The following is a 19275-nucleotide window of genomic DNA, read 5'->3' as shown; positions in this document are numbered from 1 at the left end:
CACTCAACCCTGGAACACCTGGATAACAAGGATTCTTATTTATTGACTACAGCTTAGCCTTCAACACCATTATTCCTACAAAACTCATCTCCAAACTCCATGGCCCGGGACTCAGTTCCTCCCTCTGCGACTGGATCATGAACTTCCTAACCCACAGACCGCAATCGGAAAGGATAGGCAACAATATCTCCTCCACCTCATCCTCAACACCAGTGCCCCACAAGGCTGTGTCCTCAGCCCCTTACTATACTCCTTATACACCAATGACTCTGTGGCCACATTTCCTTCCAACTCGGTTTTCAAGTTTGCTGATGACACCACCATAATGGGTCAGATCTCAAACAATGATGAGACGGAGTACAGGCAAGACATAGAGAATCTGGTGAACTGGTACGATGACAATAATCTCTTCCCCAATGTGAACAAAACAAAGGCGATAGTCATTGACTTCAGGAAGTGTAGTGGAGGACATTCCTCAGTCTACATCAACAGGGATGCAATGGAAATGGTTGAGAGCTTCAGGTTTCTCGGTGCCCAGATCACCAACAACCTCTCCTGGTCCCTCCATGCCGATGCATGCTTTCTCTGGTGCTATCACAGCTTAGCAAGGCTCCTGCTCTGTCCAGGACTACAAAAAAACTACAAAGGGTTGTGAACGAGGCCCAGTCCATCACGCAAACCAGCCTCCCATCCATTGGCTCTGCCTAAACTTCCCACTGCCTTGGAAAAGCAGCCAGCATAATCAAGGATCCCACGCACCTTGGACATACTCTCTTCCACCTTCTTCCATCAGGAAAAAGATACAAAAGTCTGAGATCACGTACCGACTGAATCAAGATCAGCTTCTTCCCTGCTGCCATCAGACTTTTGAATGGACCTTCCTCGTATTAAGTTGATCTTTCTCTACACACTAGCTTTAACTGTAACACTACATTCTGCACTCTCTCCTTTCTTTCTGTATGCACAGTATGCTTTGTCTGTATAGCGCACAACAAACAATACTTTTCACTGTATAGTAATACATGTGACAATAATAAATCGAATCAAAGTACAGAAAAGGTACAAACATAGGATTATATAATATAGGGGATTTTAATTTTCCACATATAGATTGGGACTCGCATACTGTTAAAGGTTTAGACGGGGTAGAGTTTGTAAAATGTGTTCAGGAGAATTTTCTACATCAGTATATAGAGGTGCCAACTAGAGAGGATGCGATATTGGATCTCCTATTGGGAAATAGGTTAGGGCAGGTGATGGATGTGAGTGTGAGGGAACACTTTGGATCCAGTGATCATAATGCCATTAGTTTCAACCTGATCATGGATAAGGATAGATCTGGTCCTCGGGTTGAAGTTCTGAACTGGAAAAAGGCCAAATTTGATGAAATGAGAAGGGATCTGGGAAGTGTGGATTGGCACAGGCTGTTGTCTGGTAAGGATGTAAATGGAAAGTGGGAGGCCTTCAAAGGAGAAATTTTGAGAGTGCAGAGTTTGTATGTTCCTGTCAGGATTAAAGGCAAAGTAAATAAGAATAAGGAACCTTGGTTCTCGAGGGAGATTGTAACACTGATTAAGAGGAAGAGAGAGTTGTATGAAATGTACAGGCAGCAAGGAACAGATCAGATGCTCGAGGAGTATGAAAAGTGCAAGAAGCTACTTAAGAGGGAAATCAGGAGGGCTAAAAGAAGACATGAGGTTGCTTTGGCAGACAGAGTGAAGGAAAATCCAAAGAGCTTCTATAGGTATGTTAGGAGCAAAAGGATAGTGAGGGATAAAATTGGTCCTCTTGAAGACCAGAGTGGTAGACTGTGTATGGAACCAAAAGAGATGGGGGAGATACTAAATGGTTTTTTTTGCATCCGTATTTACTGAGGAAACGGGCATGGAGTCTACGGAAATAGGGCAAACAGGTAGGGAGGTCATGGAACCTTTACAGATTAAAGGGGAGGAGGTGCTCGCTGTCTTGAGGCAAATCAGAGTGGATAAATCCCCAGGACCAGACAGGGTATTCCCACGGACCTTGAGGGAAGCTAGTGTTGAACTTGCAGGGGCCCTGGCAGACATATTTAAAATGTCAGTATTCACGGGGGAGGTGCCGGATGATTGGAGGGTGGCTCATGTTGTTCCGTTGTTTAAAAAAGGTTCCAAAAGAAATCTGGGAAATTATAGGCCAGTAAGTTTGACGTCGGTGGTGGGCAAGTTATTGGAAGGTGGTGATAAGGGATAGGATCTACAAATATTTGGATAGACAGGGACTTATCAGGGAGAGTCAGCATGGCTTTGTGCGTGGTAGGTCATGTTTGACCAATCTATTAGAGTTTTTCGAGGAGGTTACCAGGAAAGTGGATGAAGGGAAGGCGGTGGATGTTGTCTACCTGGATTTCAGCAAGGCCTTTGACAAGGTCCCTCGTGGGAGGTTAGTTAGGAAGGTTCAGTCGCTAGGTATACATGGGGAGGTAGTAAATTGGATTAGACACTGGCTCAATGGAAGAAGCCAGAGAGTGGCTGTGGAGGATTGCTTCTCTGAGTGGAGGCCTGTGACTAGTGGTGTGCCGCAGGGATCGGTGTTGGGTCCATTGTTGTTTGTCATCTATATCAATGATCTGGATGATAATGTGGTAAATTGGATCAGCAAGTTGCTGATGATACAAAGATTGGAGGTGTAATGGACAGTGAGGAAGGTTTTCAAAGCTTGCAGAGGGATTTGGACCAACTAGAAAAATGGGCTAAAAAATGGCAAATGGAATTTAACACAGACAAGTGTGAGATATTGCACATTGGAAGGACAAACCAAAGTAGAACGTACAGGGTAAATGGTAGGACTCTGAAGAGTGCAGTTGAACAGAGGGATCTGGGAATACAGGTACAGAATTCCCTGAAAGTGATGTCACAGGTAGGGTCGTAAAGAGTGCCTTTGGTACATTGGCCTTTATAAATCGGAGTATCGAGTATAAAAGTTGGAGTGTTATGGTAAGGTAATATAAGGCATTGGTGAGGCCAAATTTGGAGTATTGTGTACAGTTTTGGTCACCTAGTTACAGGAAGGATGTAAATAAGGTTGAAAGAGTGCAGAGAAGGTTCACAAGGATGTTGCCGGGACTTGAGAAGCTGAGTTACAGAGAGAGATTGAATAGGTTGGGACTTTATTCCCTGTAGCGTAGAAGATTGAGGGGAGATTTGATAGAGGTGTATAAGATTTTGATGGGTATAGATAGAGTGAATGCAAGCAGGCTTTTTCCGCTGAGGCTAGGGGAGAAAAAAGCCAGAGGGCATGGGTTAAGGGTGAAAGGAGAAAAGTTTAAAGGGAATATTAGGGGGGGCTTCTTCACGCAGAGAGTGGTGAGAGTGTGGAATGCGCTGCCGGATAAAGTGGTAAATAAAGTGGTAAAGTGGTAAACTTTTAACATTTAAGAAAAACTTGGACAGGTTCATGGATGAGAGGGGTGTGGAGGGATATGGTCCAAGTGCAGGTCAGTGGGACTAGGCAAAAAATGGTTCGGCACAGACAAGAAGGGCCAAAAGGCCTGTTTCTGAGCTGTAATTTTCTATGGTTCTATGGTTTCTATAATATAGATACAGTGAAGGGACTTGAGAGTGTAGGGCCAACCAGGGATAGAGAAATAATTATAGCCGGGGGTATGGAGTATATAGTGCTGGGGATATTGATTGAGGCAATGGTCAAATGGTATTGTCACTAGGCTAGCAATCCACAGATCCAAGGTAATGTCCTGGAATCCCAGGTTTGAATCCCACCATGTAGATGTTGAAATTTGAATTCAATAAATATCTGGAATTAAAAATCCAATGATGATCATGATACAATTGTCAATTGTTGTTAAAACCCATCTGGTCCACTAATGTCCTTTAGGGAAGGAAATCTGCCGTCCTTACCCGATCTAACCCACATGTGACTCCAGATCCACAGCAATGTGGTTGACTCTTAACTGACTTCTGAAATATAGCAAGCCACTCAGTTCAAGGGTAATTCGGGATGGGCAAGAAATGCTGGCACGGCTGGCGACACCCACATCCAATAATTTCCTTACCACTGATGTTAGACTCACTGGCTTGTAATTACCTGTTTTTCTCCCTACTCCCCTCTTGAATAATGGTACCACATTAGCTGTCCTCCAGTCCTCTGTCACCTCTCCTGCGGCTATGAAAATTGACCATCATGTGGACTCACCTGATGATGCCCACTCACCTAATGAAGAAGCAGTGCTCCAAAGAACAATAAAGAACAAAGAAAATTACAGCACAGGAACAGGCCCTTCAGCCCTTCAAGCCTGCACCAACCATGCTGCCCGACTGAACTAAAACCCCCTACCCTACTGGGGACCATATCCCTCTATTCCCATCCTATTCATGTATTTGTCCAGATGCTTTGAAAGCTCGTGATTTCAAATAAACCTGTTGGACTTTCACCTGGTGTTGTGAGACTTCTTACTTGAAAGTTAAGAAGAGCCCCTGCAATCTCCTCTCTTGCCTCGCACAGCAGCCTGGGATACATCTCATCTGGGCCGGGGATTTATCCACTTTTAAGCCCGCTAAAACCTCCTCCCTCTCAATACTCTTAAAAACATGCCCCCCTCTCTGCTTTCTATACCTACATTGTCCTACTCCACAATGAACACAGATGTAAAATATTAATTTAATATCTCACCTACGTCTTTCAGCTCCACACACAGGTTGCAACTTTGGTCCCTAATGGGCCCTACTCTTTGCTTGCCATTGTTTTTTCATGCCCCCTCTTCACTCTCCTAATTTATTTTTAAGTACCCTCCTGTACTTTCTATACACCTCGAGGACATCCACTGTTTTCAGCCCCCTCTATCTGCCATAAGCCTTCCTTTTTTCCCTTATCCAATGCTATATACCCTTTGACGTGCAGGGTTCTCTGGACTTGGTGATCCCATTGCCTTTTCCAGAGAACATGTTGGCATTGTACTCTCTCCATTTCCTTTTTGAATGACGCCCACTGCTCTGATGTGGATTTTCCTACAAGTAGCTGCTCCCAGTCCATTTTGGCCAGATCCTGTATTATACTAAAATCAGCCTTCTCCCATTTCAGAACCTTCGGGGGCAATTGTACCAAAAGTGCTAAATTGGCGGGAAAACTGTTCTAAATCCTGACTGTTTTTTCAGTTCAGCTTCTCACCTGAATCTCCACACTCTGTTCACTGAAGAGGTCTGTGGTGAACCATCGTTGGTTCCCACTGGATAGTACTGAGCCAGGGGCTGGCCAGTACTACAAGGATGTACATATGTTACTGTTGGGTTGTGCTACTTGTTGCTGTTGGGGTTAGGGTGGGGTTGTTACACCTTTGTACTGTAGTGTTGTGGCACATCCCAGTCGGGCTGCGCCTCCTGGGAGAGGTATAAAAGTCCCTGCTCTGGCTGGGACCCCTTCAGTCTGGGATCATGTATATAATTATTGGCTGCTTCATTACAGTAAATAAAAGCCTTTTATTTCCCGAGCATCTGGCCTCGTGTTTGAGAAGCGCATCAATTTTATTTACTGTTGTTAAACTCTCGTCGAAGAAAAAAAAAAGAGAGTATGGAGCAGATCCTGAAGCCGGAACGCCTTACACTAGATCCACATGCGGTGGGCGCTTCTAACACCTTCGACCACTGGCTGAAGTGCTTCGAAGACTACCTGGCAGCCTCCGCAGCGGTCACCACAGATGATGACAGACTCTGGGTCCTCCATGCGAGGGTAAGCGACACTGTCTACCTCGCGATCCATGCGGCCACCGATTATACTAAGGCCCTCGAGCTTCTGAAGAAGCGTTATATCAAACCACCCAATGAAATACACGCTCGTTACCTCCTAGCCACTCGATGACGGCAGTCTGGCGAAATGATGGAGGACTATGTGAGCGAGCTCCTACAGCTAGCCAGGGGCTGTAACTGCAAAGCTGTGTCGGCTGAGCAGAGCATGAACGACCTCGCCCGAGATGCGTTTGTGGCGGGAGTCGGATCATCGTACATTCGACTTAAACTATTGGAGAAGGGTAACCTTAACCTTACCCAGGCAATCGAGCTAGCGGAGATGCTCGAGACGGCCTCCAAAAGCTTAGTATTATATCCGGAGGACCTTGTGGAGACAACGTGGCAGGAGCAGTCGCCAATCCCTCCTCGTCCCTCGGGTTCGAAATGCTGCGTAATGGCGTGCTCACACTCGGGCCAGACGACGGCAGCAGCTCCGGGAGGCCCGCGGTGCTATTTCTGTGGGGGAGCGAAGCATACTCGGCAACGGTGTCCCGCTAAGGCTGTGTTGTGCACCGCATGCGGTAAGAAAGGGCACTATTCGAAAGTGTGCCGATCTAAACCTAGGAACGGCAGTGCGGCCTGCGATTCTTCAGAGCTCGGGTCTTCGTCGTCGAAGTCATCGAGGGGTTCATCCACGTGCGAGGCCAGGACGACGCCATTACGGTCGACGGAGTCGGAGGTGTGTGACCACCAGGGGTCGCTGAGTTTGGCGCCATCACCCACGTGCGACTCATGGGAGCGGCCATGTTCGTCGGCACTGACCGCGAACGACCAGCAGGGGTCCTCCTCATCGATTTCAGCTGCCTGCAGTGGCGCTCATGAACCAACGGTGGTGTCGATCATACTGGACCAGGCCAAGCCTCATAGACTTGACAAATCTATGATGAATATCCAGGTAAATGACCACGTGATTTATTGTCTGTTTGACAGCGGGAGCACTGAGAGCTTTATCCACCCAGACACTGTGAAGCGGTGTGGACTCCAGATTCAACCTGCCAAACAGACAATCTCTATGGCATCGAGGTCCCGGTCTGTCACCGTGCTAGGGAGTTGCGTGGTAACTTTGAAGGTGCAAGGCACAGTTTACGAGCGTTTCAAGCTCCTCGTGTTGCCGTATCCTTGCGCGCCAATACTTCTCGGACTAAACTTCATGGTCCACTTGAGGAGTGTAATCCTACAGTACGGTGGGCCACTCCCTTCACTGACAGTGGGAAAACAGCAGCAGCCTCCAAATTGCCCAACGCGCCCCGCCTGCAGCCTCTCGACGCTGAAGATCACCACACCCTCCTTGTTCCAGAATCTTGTGCCAGGCTGCAAGCCCATCGCGACTAAAAGTAGGCGTTACAGCGCTGAGGATCGAATCTTCATTAGATCTGAGGTTCAGCGGCTCCTCAAAGAAAGGATCATACAACCCAGCGCTAGTCTGTGGAGGGCGCAGGTCGTGGTGGTCAAGAGCGGGAACAAACCCCGGATGGTCATTGACTACAGTCAGACCATTAACCGATATACGCAGCTAGATGCGTATCCCCTCCCGCGCATATCTGATATGGTCAATCAGATTGCGCAGTACCGGGTGTTCTCCACCATAGACCTCAAGTCTGCCTACCACCAACTCCCCATTCGCCCAGAGGACCGACAATACACGGCTTTTGAGGCGGATGGTCGCTTGTATCACTTTCTCAGGGTTCCCTTTGGTGTCACCAATGGGGTCTCGGTCTTCCAGCGTGCTATGGACCGAATGGTGGACCAGAACGGGCTGCGGGCTACCTTCCCGTACCTGGATAATGTCACCATCTGCGGCCATGACCAGCAGGACCACGACACGAATCTCCTGAACTTCCTACGCACTGCATCTCGCCTGAACTTGACCTACAACAGGGAGAAGTGTGTGTTTCGTACGCGCCGTTTAGCCATCCTAGGATACGTAGTGGAAAACGGGGTCATTGGCCCTGATCCAGACCGTATGCGCCCCCTTTCTGAACTTCCCTTGCCTGCTAGTGCAAAAGCACTGAGAAGATGCTTAGGCTTCTTCTCTTATTATGCGCAGTGGGTTACCAATTACGCGGACAAAGCCCGTCCGCTCATTAAGTCCACGACTTTTCCCCTAACGCCAGAGGCCTGATTGGCCTTCGATAAATTGAAAGCCGACATCGCGAAAGCTACGATGCACGCTGTTGACGAGTCCATCCCCTTTCAGGTGGAGAGCGATGCACACTTAACCAGGCGGGCAGGCCCGTCGCATTTTTTTCCCGCACCCTCCAAGGCCCCGAAATTCGGCATTCAGCGGTGGAAAAGGAGGCCCAGGCCATTGTGGAGGCCGTCAGGCACTGGCGCCATTACTTGGCGGGAAAACGGTTCACCCTGATCACGGACCAGCGGTCCGTGGTGTTCATGTTTAACAACACGCAGAGGGGCAAGATCAAGAATGACAAGATCTTGCGGTGGAGAATTGAACTCTCCACCTACAACTACGACATCATGTACCGTCCAGGGAAACTCAATGAGCCCTCGGATGCCCTCTCGCGTGGAACATGCGCCAGTATACAGGAAGACCGTTTGCAGGCTCTCCATAATGACCTATGCCATCCTGGGGTCACTCGGCTCTACCACTTTATAAAAGCCCGCAACCTGCCTTACTCGGTGGAGGACGTCAGGTCAGTAACAAGAAGCTGTCGGGTTTGCGCGGAATGCAAACCGCACTTTTACCGACCTGACCGGGCACATTTAGTCAAGGCCACTCGTCCCTTCGAGAGACTGAGTGTCGATTTTAAGGGCCCCCTTCCCTCAACAGATCGGAATGTGTACTTCCTCAATATCATTGACGAGTACTCTCGGTTCCCTTTTGTTGTTCCCTGCTCTGATACATCCGCTGCCACGGTTATCAAGGCATTCCGTGATCTCTTTACCCTGTTCGGGTACCCCGGCTACATCCATAGCGACAGGGGCTCGTCGTTCATGAGCGATGACTTGAGGCAATTCCTGCTCTCATACGGGATTGCCTCTAGTAGGACCACGAGCTACAACCCTAGGGGTAACGGACAGGTGGAACGCGAGAATGCTACAGTCTGGAAGGCTGTCTTACTGGCGTTGAAGTCAAAAAGTCTTCCAGTCTCCCGTTGGCAAGAGGTGCTCCCTGATGTGCTCCACTCCATACGCTCACTCCTGTGTACGGCAACCAATGCTACTCCCCACGAGAGGATGTTCTCATTCCCTCGGAAGTCTTCTTCGGGGACCTCATTACCGTCTTGGTTGACGTACTCAGGACCCGTCCTCCTGCGGCGACATGTAAGGGCCCGCAAGTCCGACCCGTTGGTCGAACAGGTCCATCTCCTCCACGCCAACCCTCAGTATGCCTATGTGGCATACCCTGACGGGCGAGAGGACACGGTCTCGATCCGAGACCTGGCGCCAGCAGAGGACGTAGCAACCCCTGTCGCTCCCATAACCCCTGTTACAAACCCCTTAACTCTTGTTTCTCCCCCGGACACGGCGCGGGCAACATCGGGACCATTGCTTAACCCTTTTACTCCCATGTACAGCTTGCCTGAGCCCAGAAGATGGTCGCCACTGCAGGGTGTGTCAGGACCCCATGGACTACCGTCACCTCAGGGTCAACCAGCCTGTGAGTCCATGGAAGAACAGCTGGACGCCGCCTTGGGGAGAACGCCACCGCAAGTGCCTACTCCGGTGTCACCACCGGTATTGAGGAGGTCACAACGACGGTGCGGTCCCCCTGACCGTCTGAACTTATAGACTGATGACATTTTATTCTGTTTTGTACCCCGCCGGCCTTTGTTCTCAAAGGAGGGGTGAATGTGGTGAACCATCGTTGGTTCCCACTGGATAGTACTGAGCCAGGGTCTGGCCAGTACTACAAGGATGTACATATGTTACTGTTGGGTTGTGCTACTTGTTGCTGTTGGGGTTAGGGTGGGGTTGTTACACCTTTGTACTGTAGTGTTGTGGCACATCCCAGTCGGGCTCCGCCTCCTGGGAGAGGTATAAAAGTCCCTGCTCTGGCTGGGACCCCTTCAGTCTGGGATAGTGTATATAATTATTGGCTGCTTCATTACAGTAAATAAAAGCCTTTTATTTCCCGAGCATCTAGCCTCGTGTTTGAGAAGCGCATCAAGGTCCCAGTCGTAAATATCATTAAAAACCCGGGGGGGCAGGGCGGGGGGGTTGCTATTCGTGCCAGAGTTTGACAGTTCTGGAACTCTGCGCATGTGCAGTGGTCCCGATCTGTTGGACTCCCCGTTTGCTGGCCAGCCCGGTACCACCGCAGTGCTGCCCCACCAGCCCCTTTCCATGGCCTGATCACGGCCCCCACAGCAATTCCCGGGCCAGCCCTGACCCCCTCCTTGTCCTGGAGTGCCCCGATGCACAGCCCACCCTCTCCAGCAGTGGCGATCCCCCCACCCCTCTCACCCCAGCAGACCTGCTACCCGCTGACCACCCCCCGCCCCCCCCCTCCCCCCTCCCCGGGGTCAGACTCCCCCCGGAGGAAGGCACCCTCCCGGCAGACCACTCCCCCCCAGCCCGCCCCAATCGCTGCCCTCCCTCCATCCCAGACCAATCCTGTCTGTACCATGGCAGCGGGACGCCCCCCACCCCCATCGATCGCCCCTTGCCCCAGCCGACAATAGTCCCTGCCCCCTTGGCACTGCCCAATGCCTGATGAGTAGTGACAAGGTGCCCCCTGGGCATGGGCACTTTTCCCCTTGGGCAGTGCCGGGGGCACAGGCTGGCACTGCCAGAGTGCCCAGACCCACGGGGCACCACCATCCCACCACCTAACCCCCTGCGGGGCCCCAATTGCCCCCCCCTTCATTCTGGCGGGGTCTCTTGCTCGCTCCCCGAACGTGGGGAGCTAGTCTGAACCCCGCAGGAATGAAGTACTCCTGGTGGGGTGGGAGATTCAATCGGGATCTGAAAGGTCCCGATAATTAACTGCTAAGCATATTTAAAACATATTTTAAAAAGATTCAAATGACTTACCTGTCTTCCCGCCGGTTTCCAGCATGGTCTGACCGGCGACTATTCCCTGGCTCTGGGAGATGCGCATGCATTCCCGGTACATGCGCAAATCCTGGTACAAGGCCGGCGACGTACATCTCCCACCGCGACCCGCCAGAAAAGTTGCAGGTCGCGATGGGAGAATCGTGGCCTTTATTTCCAGTCCATCTTTCTCCTTTTCCATAACTACCTTAAATCCGTCACCAAAATACTCCCCACTGACAACTCTACCACTTGCCCAACTTCATTCCCTAAAATTATGTCCAGTACCATCGCTTCTCTTGTTGGACTTTGTACAAGCTAGCTCAAAAAGCTCTCCCGAGTGCACTTTAAGAATTCCACCCCCTCTAAGCCTTTCACACTTTTTCTATCCCAATTGATATTAGGGAAATTGAAATCCCCTACTATTATTACCCTATTATTTTTACACTTCTCCGAGATTTGCCTACATATCTGCTCCTCTATCTCCCCCTGTCTGTTTGGGGGCCTACAGTACTCTCCCAGAAAAGTGATTGTCCACTTTTTGTTTTTCGATTCCAGATGGTCTCAACTGAGCTGTCTAGTTATGGCAGCGTCCATAGAGACCTAACTGGCGCGATTTCTATTCGACTACAGAACTACCACTCACAGAACTGTTACTGTTCCAAAACCTGGTGGAGAGGGTGGAGTCCCAACAGAAGACCCAGAAGAACTATGCTTCTGCAAAGATAGAAAGAATATTCATAGAAACAGAAAATAGAAGCAGGAGTGGGCCATTTGGCCCTTTGAGCCTGATCTACCATTCATTTTGGTCATGGCTGATCATCAAATTCAATATTCTGATCCCGCCTTCCCCCCAGATCCCTTTAGCCCCAAGAGCTATATCTAATTTCTTGAAATCGCAGAACGTTTTGGCCTCAACCACTTTCTGTGATAGTGAATCCCACAGATTCACCACTCTGTGTGAAGAAATTTCTCCTCACCTCAGTCCCAAAAGATTTATCCTCAAACTCTGACCCCCAGTTCTGGGCTCCCCCACCATCGGGAACATTTTTTCTGAATCCAGCCTGTCTCAATTTACACTCATTCAAATAATAATCTACCTTATTACTGCTATCGAAGTGGATAACCTCACACTCATCCACATTATACCGCATCTGTCGTGGACATGCCCACTCACTCAGCCTCTCCAAATCATGCTGAAGTATCTCTGCACCCTCCTCACAGTTCACCCTGCAATGAAGTTACTGTGAAAATTAGTCACCTGTTCGGGTACACTGAGGGAGAATTTAGCATGGCCAATTCACCTAACCAGCACATCTTTGGACTGTGGGAGGAAACCGGAGCGCCGGAGAAATCCCAGAAACAGGGAGAATGTGCAGACTCTGCACAGACAATCTCCAACACTGGGAATCAAACCTGGGTCCCTGTGCTGTCCGGCAGCAGTACTAACCACTGTGCCACCGTGTCGCCCCAATAAAATAAACTTTATAAACTTTAAACATGCCTTTGCAATCCATGCACTTTAATTTAACATAGTAGTCTGCTATGTGAGACGTTGTTGAAAGCCTTTTGAAAGTCTGGAAGTCAACACGGCACGGTGGCACAGTGGCTGGCACGGTCGCCACACTGGCTAGCACTGTGGTTAGCACTGCTGACACAGTGGCTAGTACCACTGCCACAAGGGATCCGGATTCCATTCCAGCCTTGGCTGACTGGATGGAGTTTGCACATTCTCCCCGTGCCTGTGTGGGTTTCCTCTGGGTGCTCCAGTTTCCTCCCACATTCCAAAGATGTGTGGGTTAGATGGATTGGCCATGCTAAATTGCCCCTTAGTGTCCAAAATGTGTAGATTAGGGGGATTAGCGGGTAAATACTTGGGGTTACGGGGAACAGGTCTGGGTGGGTTTGCCCCTTAGTGTCAAGGTGATTACGTGGAGTTACAACGATAGGGCCTGTGTGGGATCGTTGTCAGTACAGACTCGATGGGCCGAATGGCCTCCTTCTGCATTGTAGGGATTATATGATTCTATTCTATGAAAAGACCACATCCAGTAGTTCTCTTTGGTCAACTCTTGTGGTGAACCATCGTTGGTTACCACTGTGGGGTTATTCTAATGTTGTTGTTGGGCTAGGGTGTTTACACTGTGGGATTAATACACCTGTGGTGGTTGCTGTTGTGGCACATCCCAGTCGGGCCCCGCCTCCTGGGAGAGGTATAAGACCCTCTGCTCGGGCGAGACCCCTCCAGTCAGGAATGGTGTACTCGTGTTCAAATAGTTCCATTGTTAGACAATAAAAGCCTTCAATTACCGAAGCCTTGTGTCTTGTGCTCGATTGTCGTGCATCAACTCTACTAATTACAGTCTCAAAGAATTCCAATAGATTCGTCAAGCATGATTTCCCCTTTGCTGACTTTGTTTGATTATACCACTGCTTTCCAAATGCTGAACCACGAAATTCTTGATAATAGACTCTAGCACCTTCCCTAGTACTGATGCTAGGCTCACAGGTCTAGTTTCCTGTTTTCTCTCCACCTTCCTGTTTGAATAGCGTGCTTACATTAGCTACCCTCCAACCATAGGAACCAGTCCAGAGTCCAAAGAATTTTGGAAAATGACCACCAATGTATCTATTATTTCCAGGGCCACTTCCTTAAGTACTCTGGGATGAAGATTATCAGCCCCTGCAGATTTTTCCACCTTCAATCCCATCAATTTCCTCAAAACCATTTCTCTACTGATGCTGATTTTCTTCAGCTCATCACTAAAACTTTTTTCCCTCACAAAGTCTGGTACATTATTCATGTCTTCCTTTGCGAACTCTTATTTCCCCTTCTTAATCAATCCCTTGGTCTTCCTTTACTGAATTTTAAACTGCTCCAATCATCAGGTCTATTGCTTTTTCTTGCCAATTTGTATGTTTTTGCTTTGAATCTAATACTACCTCTAATTTCCCTTGTAAGCCATGGTTTGGCCATAGTTCACTTACTACTCTTGCGTCAAACAAGAATAAACAACTTTTGGAGTTCACCTATCTGTTCTTTAAATGCCTTTCATTGCCTGTCCTTCCCATCAGTAATGTTTCCCAGTCATCAAAGCCAATTCATGTCTCATACCATCATAGTTACCTTTATAGAGATTCAGGGCCGTGGTCTCAGAATCACTATCCACTTTGATGAAGAATTCTATCATATTATGGTCATTCATCCCCAAAACTAGATTGCCAACCAATCTTTTCTCGTTGCACAATATCCAATCCAAGATGGGCTGTTTCCTTGTTGGTTCCTTAATATATTGGTCCAGAAAACCATCCGATATACACTCCAGAATTTCCTCCTCTATTGGACTGTGACTAATTTGACTCCCCCAATCTATATGCAGATTAAAGTCAGATGTTCCTAACACATGCATCTCTGATTTCCCGTCTAATGCAATCCCAACATTTCCACTACAGTTTTGTGGTCTGTATAGCACCACCGATGTTTTTTGCCTCCTGGTGTTTCTCAACTTGACCCATACAGATTCCACATTTACGCTAATACCTTTCCTCAGTATAGTATCAATATCTTCTTTAATCAACAATGCAACTCCACCATATTTTCCTTCCTGTCTGTCCTTGCCAAACACTGTTCAGTTCCCATCCTTGCTCACCTTGGAGCCATGTCTCCATAATGCCAACTATATCATACCCCATTACATCCATCTGTGCAACTAATTCATCCATTTTGTTTCGAATGCTCTGAGGTTCAGGTTCAAAACCTTAAGGTGAGCCCTTTTGGCGTTTCTTGTTCCATTCCTAATATTTTGTATTGTGTTCTTATCTGACTCTGGTCCTTGATTTATCTGTCTATTACTTTGCTTATTCTCCTTGCTGTCTTTTCTTCTTGCTCTTGTTTAAAACCGGCAACCCAGTCCACATGAAGAATTTCAAGGACAGCCTCAGCTGAGTCCCTAGGGCCCATGTCTTACAAAGTACAGGGCAAGATTGTCCGAAAACATCTGGACCATCTCTGGAGTAGGGAGGCCGTGCCAGTACAGGCCTCGTACTAGCCATGGGGATGGCCATTGCCAGTGTGAATCCACAAATGTAGGTCGATTCCATGCTGGCCCCTCCAGATGATGAAGATACAGCTTCTAAAGTTCTAAAGTTTTTAAAAATTTATTTATTAGTCACAAGTAATGCTTACATTAACACGGCAATGAAGTTACTGTGAATTCCCCTAGTCGCCACAGTCTGGCGCCTGTTCGGGTCAATGCATCTAACCAGCACACCTTTCAGAATGTGGAAGGAAGCTGGAACACCCGGAGGAAACCAATGCAGATTTGGGGAGACTCCACACAGACAGTGACCCAAGCCGGGAATCGAACCCGGGTCCCTGGCGCTGTGAAGCAGCAGTACTAACCATTGTACTACTGTGCCGCCCCGCTACCATGTCAGCCCACTCCAGTATGGAAGCAGAAGAGACCATTGCCCCTACTGAAGCAAGGCCTCGAGAAGAGCCAGAGTCTGTGGCTTTGTGGTACTCTTTTTGGAAGCGAATGTCTCCCATCCATTTCACATCCCTTGATCTGCATACCTCCAGCCAATGCCAGGCACATTGCTAAGCAGCGGAGAAGACCCCTGGCGGGGGTTGTGGGGGAAGAAACAGATTTGAGAGGGGAGATATGTTATGATGGCCATGGGGCATCATCAGTAGATATGGGCTCCTTATTAGTTCAGTGGGGGCTTGTCCAATAGGGAAGGGGTAGCGGGAGGAGGGTTTAAAACCAGCTGGGTCCACTCAGGCTGGCAGTTGATAGACTTGGGACTTATTTGCACACTGTAACCACTGAACTGCCTTCAGATATCACTGTAAATAAAAGAGTGATTGGTGACGGAAGATTGGCCTTGGTAAGATTATTACAAGCCTGTTAAGATATCATCCCTCCTCACTGCAGTAATTAACTCCTTAATCAATATTGCAACACCTCCTCTTTTAAACCCCCCAACCTCCCCAATGTCGCCTGAAGATTCTATACCCCAGAATATTGAGCTGCCAGTCTTGCCCCTCCCTCAACCATGTCTCTGTGATTGTAATAATATCATACTCCCATGTGTTAATCAACACCCTCAGTTTATCGGCCCATTTTTGCTCTGCCTTCCAGGCTGACTCTTTTTCTATATTTAGCTGTGCATCACCTCCCATTCTGCAACCCATCCCCCTGCCAAATTTTTTAACCAACCAACCCCGCCCCCTACTCCCACCACTCTCCCCCAACAGCACTAGCAAACCTCCCCACAAGGATAATGGTCCCATTCCGATTCAATTACAACCCACCAGCTTGTACAAGTCCCACCTTCCCCAGAAATGGACCCAGTGATCCAGGAACCTCCCTCTGCAACATCTCGTTAGCCATGCATTCATCTGCTCTATCTTCCTTTTCCTATACTCACAAGCACATGGAACTGGGGGTATTTAAAGAGATTAGAACCTTTGAGGTCCTGCTTTTTAATCTGCTACCTAACTCTCTAAATACTTGCCGCAGGACCTCGACGCTCTTTCTGCCTATATGCTTGAAACCAAAGTGAACCAAGATCTTTGACTGTTCACCCTGCCCTTTAGATTGTCCTGCAGCTGGTCAATGACATCCTTGACCCTGGCACCAAATAGGCAACACACCATCCTGGAGTCCTGTCTGCGGCCGCAGAAATGCTTGTCTGCACCCTTCACTATCAAGACTCCTATCAGTATTGCCCTTCCAGTCTTACGCCTCCCGCCTTGTGCAGCTGACCCACCCACAGTACCTCCCCAGAACCGTCACTCGCCGTTTTCCAACACAGAAAAGTGGTTCTTGAGTGAGATGCACTCTGGGGCTTTCCTGGCTACCTGCTTGTCCCCCTTTTTCTGACTGGGGGTCACCCATTCCCTCTCTGACTGCACTTCCTTCAGCTGAGGGGTGACTGAAGAAGGGAAAGGGTTAATGTTTTTTTGTACTCAATGTATTTTGTACCTAAAAGGTTGAACTTTGTACCTGGAATGTATCACAAACATAACCCTTCCTTGTGGCTAGTCTCCCCTTTGTTTATCTTGCTCCTGGTAGCAGTGTAAGCCATTTATTTGTTCATGGTTCCCTCGCTTGTTTATATCATCCTGATAAAACAGACAGTTAAATGTAAATGTTGGGTGGTAAGTCTTACGTTTCCCGTAGGCTTGTGCATGATTTAAACAAAGGAAGCAGCTACCAAATGGTAGAGTGTGAGAATGGCCGTTTGAAGGAGGACTCCCACTGGGACAGCTGCAATCGCACACAGTCACTTCAAAGGAAAGGCCGCAGGAAGAGCGGGGGACCAGAGGTTCCATCTTGACTACAACTACCAGGAGAATTGTGCTTTATGACCCAAGGATACCAGATACACTCTGGATTATGATCCAGAGACTATCAGAAGCTGTTAAAGGAACTATAATTTATGATCAAGGACTGTTAACTGGACTTTGCTTTATGGCTTGTATTGGGAACCCTGATGTATAAATGTCCACGCTTCTTGTGTTCAGAGAGAACTTTGGCTTCAGCTTTCAACGGGTCAGGTTCTCCCTCAAGCTTGTGAGAATAAAGCCTGACTGTATTTTGACTCATACCAGCCTCAAGAGGTATTTTTACCGACTTCAGTGACTACATCTAAAAACGTGCTATCCATGAACCTCTCAGCCTTGCGGATGCACCGCTGTGCCTCCAGCCAATGTTCAAGCTCTGAAACCCAACTCTCAAGCTGGTTAAACCGGTGACACTTCCTGCAAATGCGGTCATCCAGACTGCAAGGAAAGTCTAAGAATTCCAACATTTTGCAGACCGTGCAAAACACCAGACTGAACTCCTCAGTCAGACCTTTAGCTCAAAAAGACTCTTACCTTAAATTTATTTCAAGTAGAAAATTATTTTAAGTAACTTTCTTAATAAACTAGAAGACTTACCTTTCCTTAATCTAGCTTTAAATTGGAGAAAACAATTTACCCACTACCAGCCAATCAGCTCTGGCCCTTGTAGCCTGTGGCAGAGCGAGACCCTCTCAAACGATTAAAAGGTTAGAGAGTAAAAAAAAGCAAAAGAATACCTCTTCCCCTCGGCACAGAATTCCCACTGTGCTCCAAATCCCAGATACACACATTCAATCTGGCTGGGTCTCACTCAGGATATGCTCTCCTCCAACTGCTTGCGTGCAAATCTTACTCCACAGTTTGGTCTGGGACTCTGATGTTAATTTATTTATCATTGCTAACTGGAGACATTTGTTCCCCTCCTGCTTTCTGACAGGACTCCCAGTAAAGGTGAACAGTCACTCCACCGATGCTGTGCAAACGGGACAAGGGCAACACAAAGAGGGAGAGCAATCCTGGGATACTCGCAGGTAGGAGCTGTCCCGATCTTTGTTGCTTACCTATCCAGGGCGATAGCTGTCATTGAGTAGATAGAGGCGAACACAGCAGTGATGGGCACAAGATTTTGGAAGCGGCAGTAGTGCAGCCCGAAATACCAGTCATTGTGAGCGGCGTAAATGAAGTTAAAGGTGGTGTTAAAAGCGGCCATGGCCGTGTCTCCCACCGCCAGGTTGAGCAGAAAGTAGTTGGTGACAGTTCGCATCTTCCGATGAGCAAGAACAATCCAAATGACAATTACATTGCCGCACACAGCAGTCAGCACAATAACTGAGTAAGCGATGGCCCAGAGACACACCTGCCACGCTGGCTGGGCAAACTTATTGCCCAGGGTTCCATTGGCGCTGCACTCAGTCACATTCAGATCCAATTCTTCTTCACCACTCATTCCTAACAAGTTTGCTCCGAGTCAGAGCTCTGTCCGTCTTCCAACCTCTCAAACAATTCAATCCTAGATCAGCTCCCACTCAGCCCCAACTCACTGTCCTGACAGAAACCCAACTCACTATGCCCACACTCACAACCAACTCACTGTCGTCACACTCACATCCAACTCACTATCTGACCCTCACACCCAACTGACTATCCTGACAGAAACGCAACTCACTATCCGACACTCACACCCAGCTCACTATCCCCATACTCATTCCCAACTCACTATCGCCGCATTCACACTCAACTCACTATCTTACCCTCACACCCAACTCACTATCCTGACAAGAGATCCAACTTACTATGCCCACACTCACAACCAACTCACTATCATCACACTCACACCAACTCACTATCCGACCCTCACACCCAACTGACTATCCTGACAGAGACCCAACTATCCAACACTCACACCCAGCTCATTATCACCGCATTCATTCCCAACTCACTATCGCCGCACTCACACCCAACTCACTATCCCCACACTCACACCCAACTCACTATCCCCGCACTCACACCCAACTCACTACCCCCACACTCACACCCAACTATCCCCACACTCACACCCAACTCACTATCCCCACACTCACACCCAACTCACTATCCTCACTCGGCGAGGCTCTCTCTGATCACGGATTCCCAATTTCCAACTCAACGCCC

The 19275-nt window shown here is 48.4% G+C and overlaps 1 protein-coding gene across 1 annotated transcript in view; it reads right to left on the bottom strand.

Moving 5' to 3' along the window:
- The window catches only part of tacr2 (tachykinin receptor 2), a 126446-nt gene extending 107875 nt beyond the window's left edge, over positions 1-18571 (bottom strand). The window contains exon 1 of the mRNA XM_078223686.1: positions 18186-18571. Coding sequence (XP_078079812.1) covers positions 18186-18571 — 386 coding nt within the window. The remainder of the gene's footprint in view (positions 1-18185) is intronic.
- Between the last annotated feature and the right edge of the window lie 704 nt (positions 18572-19275).

Source organism: Mustelus asterias, chromosome 11 (assembly GCF_964213995.1).
Source record: "Mustelus asterias chromosome 11, sMusAst1.hap1.1, whole genome shotgun sequence".
In the NCBI taxonomy this organism is placed as follows: Eukaryota; Metazoa; Chordata; class Chondrichthyes; order Carcharhiniformes; family Triakidae; genus Mustelus; species Mustelus asterias.
Note: the sequence above shows the minus strand (reverse complement) of the source record. Positions and strands in the feature narration are given on the sequence as shown.